The sequence below is a fragment of the Sus scrofa genome, chromosome 12 (assembly GCF_054392235.1).
Source record: "Sus scrofa isolate SSC_HxYL_T2T_F1_AM1 chromosome 12, Sscrofa_HxYL_maternal_Yorkshire_Landrace_v2.0, whole genome shotgun sequence".
In the NCBI taxonomy this organism is placed as follows: domain Eukaryota; kingdom Metazoa; phylum Chordata; class Mammalia; order Artiodactyla; family Suidae; genus Sus; species Sus scrofa.
Window position 1 is genome coordinate 26,839,211 of NC_139394.1, and position 8,975 is coordinate 26,848,185.

General features: G+C 49.4%; 1 protein-coding gene across 11 annotated transcripts in view; it reads right to left on the reverse strand.

The window, feature by feature from the left end:
* LOC110255209 (leucine-rich repeat-containing protein 37A2) overlaps window positions 1–8,975 on the reverse strand; it is a 48,855-nt gene that overhangs the window by 29,487 nt on the left and 10,393 nt on the right. For 6 of the 11 annotated variants that reach the window (XM_084984787.1, XM_084984784.1, XM_084984785.1 and 3 more), the window contains exons 1-2: window positions 5,020–8,750; window positions 1,588–1,659 (exon numbers count right to left, since the gene is read on the reverse strand). In XM_084984787.1, the coding sequence (XP_084840913.1) occupies window positions 1,588–1,659; window positions 5,020–8,639 (3,692 nt within the window). In that variant the 5' untranslated portion in view covers window positions 8,640–8,750. The other 5 variants (XM_084984789.1, XM_084984788.1, XM_084984786.1 and 2 more) reach the window with 3 other exon arrangements.

Here is an 8,975-nt window from a genome sequence, read left to right on the forward strand (position 1 = left end):
ATAAAAATGCATTGTCTCACTAAGCGAAGTCAGCCATACAATGAGACACCAACATCAAATGCTTTCACTGACATGTGGAATTTGAAAAAAGGACAGACTGAACTTCTTTGCCGCACAGATGCTGACTCACAGACATTGAAAAACCTATGGTCTCCGGAGGAGACAGTTTGGGGGGTGGGGGGATGTGCTTGGGTTATGGGATGGAGATCCTGTGAAATTGGATTGTTATGATCATTACATTTTAAAAACCTGCATTGTCTCAGTTCTGTAAGTGAGAAGTCTGAGATCAAGGTGTCGGCAGGGACATGCCTCTCTGAAGTTCCTAGGGAAGGATCTGTTCCAGGCCCCTCTCCTAATTTCTCATAGTTCTTTGACTCCTGGTAGCATAACTCCAATGTTCATGGGGGGTTTGTTTGTTTCTTTGTCTTTGTAGGGTGGCACCCATGGCATATGTAAGTTCCCAAGCTAGCGGTTGAATCAGAGCTGCAGCTGCCAGCCGCAGCCACAGCCACAGCCGCAGCCACAGCAACGCCAGTTCGGAGCTGCGTCTGTGACCTACACCATAGCTTGAGGCAATGCCAGCGCCTTAACCCACTGAGTAAGGCCAGGGATCAAACCTGCATCCTCATGGATACTAGTCAGGTGTGTTACTGCTGAGCCACAATGGGAACTCCCTGACTTATACATTGAAAAGCATTATCCCAAGAACACAGCTTCTATAGATTGCCCAAGAGGTATATGTGGGGACTGGGCATAAGTTAAGAATTCCTTCCCTGGGGAACCGGTGACCCCAAGTTAGGAACCTCTGTTTGTAAGGTATAAACCTCAAGCTGATTTAGAAACCCTCAAATCTTACGAGATTCATGTCATAGTGTATCAACTCCCAAACACATGCTTTTTAAATATTTTTAAATTTCAATTTAAAAAAATATGTAACATATATGCTCACCTGGCTCAAAAGTCCAAAGGTATCTAGTACACAGTCCAAAGTTTTTCTCTTACCCCTCACCCTCAGTCTACCAGCCTGCTCCACTCCCCAGAGGAAACTAACATTATCTATTTCTTGTGCCAAAGGACTTTCATTTTTCTTACAAGTTTGAAAAAATCTCCAAGTCAGATACTATCATGGACAATAAAAACTACATATAATATCTAGGAAATCCATAAATTACAAAAAAAAAATTGGAGTTCCCATTGTGGCTCAGCAGGTTAAGAACCCATCATACTGTCTGTGAGGATAAGGGTTTGATTCCTGACTCTGCTCAGTGGGTTGAGGATCCAGCGTAATTGTGAGCTGCAGTGTAGGTCGCAGATACACCTCAGATCCCCTGTTGCTGTGGTGTAAGCATGCGGCTGCAGCTCCAATTCAACCCCTGGCCTGGGAACTTCCATATGCTGCGGGTATGACCCTCCCCCCCCAAAAAAAGGCAAAAAATAAACGAATAAACATAGAATTTCAATCAATATGTTGCTTTGGAATATGGAGAGGGAAATACTTTTCTCACAGGTACTGACCTCAAAATTCTGGACCAAGAAGGATCTTACAACCTAAGATTTTATAATCATATTTGGAGAGAATATACTCACAGTTTCTCAACCCAACGGAATCCCTTCCATGTGTTTCCATCAATGTAAGAAATAGAGTTTCCTTGGAAATCTCTGTGAAGAAACACAGTTCAAACTTTAATAGGCAGCAAAAGAATAAAGAGAATAAGTAAGAGACTCATGGCCACCTTGCGGGGACTATTCCAATGCAGAAAAGACCAGCTTTCCAATTTCGCGGCTTATCATCTTCCACGTGGGCACAATTAATAAAGATGCAATTTGAGGCCACTGGCACAAACAATGAGGCATTACCTCAGAACCTGACTTCCTGGGTTTCAGCTGTCCAATTTCTTGGATAGATAATGCCAATTACTCTGAATGTAAGTACTTTTCCCCCAAAAATCATTTAAAATGACTCCCCTGGGAGTTCCCATCGTGGCTCAGTGGAAACCAATCCGACTAGTATCCATGAGGAGGCAGGTTCCATCCCTGGCCTTGCTCAGTGGGTTAAGGATCCCACATTGCCATGGGCCATGGTGGACATGGCAGACACGGCTCGGGCTCGTGTCTGGTGTTGCTGTGGCTGTGGCATAGGCAACTGTAGCCCTGATTCGACCCCTAGCCTGGGAACTTCCATATGCCACGGATGTGGCCCTAAAAAGCAAAATAAATAACTAGATAACTCCTTCTGCAAATCAATGAGAAAAATGGCAACAACTTATCATTATCAGCAAAATAAAGAAATCCTAAGTCAGGCAACATCAAAGCTTTGGCTCAGTGGCCTCTGACTCTCTCCAGGCGTTCGAAGGGTAAAGGCAATTAGAAATTAGAGGGACCAGTATGGACATCTCTCTTAGACACATTGCATAGGAAAAAGCACAGTGACCAAGGAGCAAAGTTATGACCTCACTGGGGAAAAATGCAAAGGAAAGAAACTGGAAGGAAAGACATACATCAAAACAGTAGTAGGACTTTTCTTATGCATGGGGTGGGATTTGCACAATTTATTCTATAGACTTCGGTGATTTTTTTTTTAAAACCGGTGAGAATGTATCCATGAATCAGACATGTTTAAAAGAAGCTATTAAGGGAGTTCCCATCATGGCTCAGCGGAATCCAATCTGACTGGCATCCATTAGGACACAGGTTCAGATCCCTGGCCTTGCTCAGTGGGTTAAAGATCCGGCATTGCTGTGAGCTGTCGTGCAGGTCGAAGACGTGGCTTGGACCTTGTGTTGCTGTGGCTGTGGCATAGCCGGCACCTGCAGCTCCAATTCAGCCCTAGTCTGGAGACCTCCATATGCCAAGGGTGCGGCCCTAAAAAGCCATAAGAAAAAAAAAATTTTTTTTTAAAGAAGCTATTAAATACCTGAAGTTCAGTTTCAACCACTTATGACTCTGAATCTTCAGCTTTAGCTTTGTCCTCTTCCCTCAGCAACAGCATAACTATGCAGTTTATGTGCACATTTTTCAGGGGGTCAGAAACAAGTCAAAACAGATGCCTGTATGCCCATCTGCCTAGGGGACATCTCCACTCAAACAGAAGCCTTCTCATTGCCTCCTTATGCTCACCAGTAAAAGAGGCCGATGACTCCACTCATCTCCCTCAAACTAGTTCTCCTTCCAAACGGCTGTGTTTCCACCTGTTATACCATCCCTCGCATCAACATTCAAGATTTTTCTCTTTCCTGTACCCCACCCCCGCCTCCAGTCACCTGCTAAATCCTGTCAGTTCTTCCTTTGTTGTGCTCTCAGCATTTCCTGTCTACTCACTCCTATCACAACCACTCCAACTTCTCACTTTACTCCTCGATTTCACTGGAGCATTCAGTTTGGTCTCCCTGAATTCAACTTTTCCCCTCCACATCACTCTGTATGTGGCATCTAATATAATCCTCTTGTTTCAATCATCTGTGCCTCTTGCTTTATTAAGAACTTTCAGGGGCTCCCCATGTCTTAGAGCGTTACCTTCCAAACCTCCGTGGCTGACAGTCAAGGGTTTTCCATAATCCTATTTTTCACTGTTGCCTAACCCAATTCTGGGCAGCCAGACGGATCTATTACGTCCTGATCATTCCTACAGCCACACCTTTGCCGAAACTGTACCCCCTATTTTTCCTCTAACAAATCACAGCTAATCTTTAAGTCCCAGCTAACATTTCAGCTTATCCAGGCAGCTTTCCTTGACTTCCGCACCCCAGGGATGACAGGTTCTTGTGAGTTACAGCACCTTTCTATAGCTCTTCCAATACTTCATTATATATCACCTCCCTTTAAAGGCATAATCCTTTGCTTCCCACATTATCATTGTCCTGTTCTGGAGACAATGCTATACTTCTGTGGCTCTCACAGTATTCAGCCCTGAATTAGGCACAACATGGGTACTATCTATAGAAAGCCAGGTGACAAAGATGAGTTCTAGACATAACTGATGGACTGAATAATAAAAGCTAACAATCAGGAGTTCTCTTTGGCGTTCAGCGGTTAACGAACCCGACTAGGACCCATGAGGATGCGTGTTCGATCCCTGACCCCGATCAGTGGGTTAAGGATCCGGCGTTGCTGTGAGCTGTGGGGTAGGTTGCAGACATGACTCAGATCCTGTGTTGCTGGGGCTGTGGCACAGGTCAACAGCTGGAGCTCTGATTCAACCCTTAGCCTGGGAATTTCCATGTGCTGCGGATGGGACCCTTAAGAAAAAAAAAAAAAAAAAAAAAAGCTAACAATCAAATATATGCTAGGCACTGATATAAAAGATTTACCTGCATTAACTCATCTAAATCTCCCAATAATTCTGTGAGATGGTGACTATCATAATTCCCATTTTACAGATGAGGAAATTAAGTCACAAAGCTAATAAATGACAGATCTGGGTTCCAACCCACAAAGTCTGGTTCCAGAATCTCCATTTTGTTGTATTATCACCAATAAGATGGGGAAGGGACACGTTGCTGTAAAGAGGATGGAGCAAAGGCAGGAGAAGAGCAGATGTTAACTAAATAATGGGGTAAAAAATGGAGAATGAAAAAGGATAAGGGCAATTATATGCAATAGACAGGAGAAGAGGGAACAACAGTGAAAAGAAAGAAAATACAGAATCACTGACAAACAAAAAGTAATAACAACAGAAAATCAGTCAACACGGGTTGGGGAGATGAGGAAGACCTTTAAGAGAGGCTGCCGGAGTTCCCGTCATGGCTCAGTGGTTAATGAATCCAACTGGGAACCATGAGGTTGCGGGTTCCATCCCTGGCCTCGCTCAGTGGATCAAGGATCCGGCGTTGCCGTGAGCTGTGGTGTAGGTCACAGACGCGGCTCGGATCCCACGTTGCTGTGGCTGTGGTGTTGGGTGGCAGCTACTGCTCCAATTCCACCCCCAGCCTGGGAACTTTCATATGTTGTGGGTGCAGTCCAAAAAAAAAGAAAGACAGAAGACAAAAAAAAGAAAAAAAAAAAAAAAAAAGCAATTCTTACAAGACGGTGAAGGTGTGGTTGTAGCTGTTGGGCCCTAGGACAGGCACACTGCGCAGCCTCTGATTTGGGCTGAGACCAGTACACGACAGCGTCTCGTTTCTGCAGGTACAGAGCTCACATATGTCGATGGCATTCTGTTCCGACTGCTCCTTTTCTGGGGCATATTTTGCAGAATGCACCACTGAAGACTGAGTAGAAGGAAGAATTGTCTCAGTTGATCCTGGTTGAGAAGTTATGCTAACAGGTGGAGCTGTGTGTCGAGTCAGGCCTGGGTAAGGAAGTGTCCCTGCAGGGTATCCTGGCAGGGGAGATGTCGTCTCTTGCAGGACTGTAGAAGGTCCAGCCTCTGCAGGAGGGCGTAGAGTGGTGGTAGGCCCTTGACCTTGATCCTTACTTGGATTTGGAACTGTGGCCTCCTGAGGCAATGGCTCTGGAGGCTGAGGTGGGGGCTCCTGCCCGGTTGGAGAAGGTTCAGCCTCCACACTGGATCCTGGAGTTAGAGTAAGTTCCACGTCCACAGGTTGAACTGTGACTCGGGTCCGGTCTGGATGTGGAGGTATGGCCTCAGGGTGTTCTAAAGGGGGAGCTGCAGCCTGCTGCAGGCCTGTAGAATGTTCGGCCTCCGTGGTGGGTTCTGGAGTTACGGTAGGCTCCTGGTGCACAGGCTCAACTGTGACACTGGCTGACGGTGGATGCTCAGCCTGACCCTGATTTGGTGTTAGAACTGTTTGGCTCTGACTCACTGGAGGCTGGGTTAGGGTCTCCTGCATGGGTGGAGAAGGCTCATTCTCCTTGGTGGGTTCTGCACGTATGGTAAGCTCCAGGTCCAAAGGTTGAACGGTGACCTCAGTCAAGGTTGAATCCTGAGCCTGAACCTGCTCTGGACGTGGAAGCGTCGCCTCAGGGGGGTTGGGAGGGGGAGTTGCAGAGTGTTCAACCTCTGTAGTAGGTTCTGGAGTTACAGTAAGCACCACGTCAAAAGGCTGAACTGGGATTGTGGACGACGTTGGATACGGAGCTTGATCCGGACCTGGAGCGGCATTTGTCACAGACTGATACAATGGAGGCTGGGCTACAACCTCTTTAGGTGGCTCCAGACTTTGAGCTGGGGTCTCTTGCATCGCTGCAGAAGGTTCATCCTCCTTAGTGGGTTCTGCCCTTAAGGTAAGTTCCAGGTCCAAAGGTTGAACTGTGAATTCAGTCAGGTATGGATGCTGAGCCTGCAGCTGCTCTGGACGGGGAAGTGTTGCCTCAAGGTATGTTGGAGGAGCTGTCGTCTGCTGCAGGGTGCTACCGTCTGCTGCAATAGCTTCTGGAGGTTTAACTGTGACACTCGGCTGAGCTTGATCCTGTCCTAGTGTCGGAACTGTCATCTCAGAATGCACTGGAGTTTGTGCCTCAACCTCCTTAGGTGGCTCTGGAGGCTGAGACTGGGCCTCCTGCTGGGCTGGAGAAGGTTCCGTCTCTTCAAGGGGCTCCAAAGTTTCCTGCTGGGTGGGAGATTCTACATCCTCATGGGACTGCAGAACCTCAGGAAGGGTCCCTTGAGGGACTAAAAATGGCTCCGCCTTCTCAGGAGGCTCTGACGGCTGAGCCTGAAGCTCCTGCTGTGTGGGAGAAGGTTCTACCTCCTTAGGGGGCTCAGGAGATACAGCTGGCTCCCCCAGGGGAACCGGAGACTGAGCTGGAGCCTCCTCCTGGACTGAAGGAAGCTCCACTCCCCCAGGGGGACCTAGAGTCTGAGCAGGGGCCTCCTGCTGCACGGGAGAGGTTTCAACCTCCTTAATGGGCTCTAGAGTTAAGACAAGTGCCGGATCCACAGGATTGGCAGTGACACTGGGTAAGTTTGAATGCTGAGCGTGATGGTGACTTGGAGGGGAAACTGTCACTTCGTGATGCTCCACAGGTTGAGCTGGCTGTTCCTGTTGAGGCGGAGGAGATTCCGCCTCCCCAGAAGCTGGCTCTGGAGGCTGAGCTGCTTGCTCCTGCAGGGTTGCAGAAGGTTCTACCTCCTCTGCAGAGAGAGCTGGGGTCTCTTCCTCGGTTGGAGGTGTTTCAGCTTGTTCCAAAGACTCTGAAAGCTGAGCTGGGCTCTGCTGCTGGGTTGGAAAGTGTTCATCTTCCCCAGGAAGCTCAGAAGGCGGAGCTGGTTGCTCCGGCTCACTCAAAGGCTCAACCTCCTCTGGAGGCTCTGGAGGCTTCTCTGAGGTCTCCTGCTGGGTTGGAGAAAGTTCCACCTCCTCAGGAGGCTCGACAGGCTGAGCCAGGGCCTCCTGCTGGACTGGAGTAGACTCAGTTTCCTTAGTAGGCTCTGGAGTAATCGTAAGCCCCAAATCTAGAGGCTGAAGTGTCACAGTGGGCAAGAGTGAATGAACGGGATGAGGTGGATGATGCGGAGCTTCTGGCTCTTCACTTGCTGGCTTTTGAAGTACATCCTGGGTAGGGAACCCTGGAGCATGAGCTGGGGACGCTAGCTGGACCTCCTCAGGGCGCTCTGGAGGCTGCGATGGGGACTCCAGGACTGGAGGCTGAGGTAAGGCCTCCTGCTGGACTGGAGCAGGTTCAAACTCTTTAGTGACCTCTGGGGTTATGGTAAGGGCCAGATCCAGAGGTGCACCAGTGATGTTGTGCAAGTCCGACTGCTGAGTTTCATTTACCCTAAAATGTACTGACGGTTGAACTCCAGCCTCCTTCATTGTCTCTGAAGGCTCCGCTAGGGCCTCCTCCACTTCCTCAGGAGCCTCTGAAGGCTGAAATAGAGGCTCCTGCTCAAGCAGAGGGGACTCTACCTCTTCGGTGGGCTGTGGATGCTGAGCAGGGGCCTCTTTCTGGGCTGAGGATTCAACCTCCCCAGTGGGCTCAGGAGGTTGAGCTTGGCTCTCTACAAAAGCTGTAGGGAGGTTATCCTCAGGATAAAACACGTTCGTACTGGGATCTAAATAATCATCCTCCAACTCTTCTAGTTGCTGACTTTTTTCAGATTGGCCCCTGTTGCCGACAACAACTTTGGCAAGCTGTCGATGCCGAAACAGATCTTTCTTCAAGTTGGTGGGTGAAACAATAAGTCTTGTTGGCTTTGAACTCTTACTGCCTAGAGGCGGAACAAGTATTTCAAATACCTGGTGATCTTCAGCCTGATCTGGATCTATCCCTTCCGTCTTACTTTTGAGTAGAGGCAGAACTAAGTCCTGATTCTGACCCCAACCCAGCACTTGAGGAACCTCTGGCAGATTTGGATGCGGGGTTAGCCTGGCATTCAGATCCTGGGGTTCCACAGAAAAGTGATCTGGCCCTGCGGGCAACTCACCAACCGAATCCCAGGCCGGGTCTGGAACCAAAGTCTCAGCTAACGCCGGATTGGGCGGCGCGAACATCTCGTCTGGAGAGAAGGCCGGCAAGTAATCAAAGCCCCCTGGCTCGGCCCCGGGTGGAAGCACCGGGGGCAGTTCCGGTGAGCGTTCAGAGGAGTGGGAAAGCCAGGGCTCGGTGAGACCTCGGGGGTCGGAGGTCAAGGGGACATGGTCCAGGACCCAGTCCGAAGCCTGAGCTACCTGGACCAGAAGCCACCACGGTTGCCACGAAAGGAGCAACCATGGGAAACAAAGGTAAACGCGAGACATGATAGGACGTTCCCTGAGCGGGAGCTGAACCAATAAGGCAGCAGAACGAAGCGCACGGGCACGGTTAGCAACCACGTGCCCCTCCCCCGCCTCACGTCACACAGCTTAGCCCCGCCCTCCGGTGACACGCCCCCCCAGCCCCGCCCCCCTTAGTTCGGTTCCCTTTGGCTACGTCCCTTTAGCTCCACCCCCTTGATTAGGTTCAGGTGGGGAACCAACCAATCTGCGCCTCAGGAGTGAGCATTTTTCCCAGCGTCACCAGAACCCGCCCCTTGCAAAGGCAACAATTACCTCCTGCCCAGCCCTCTCCCCAACCCCTTGCCCCACCCCGCCCCG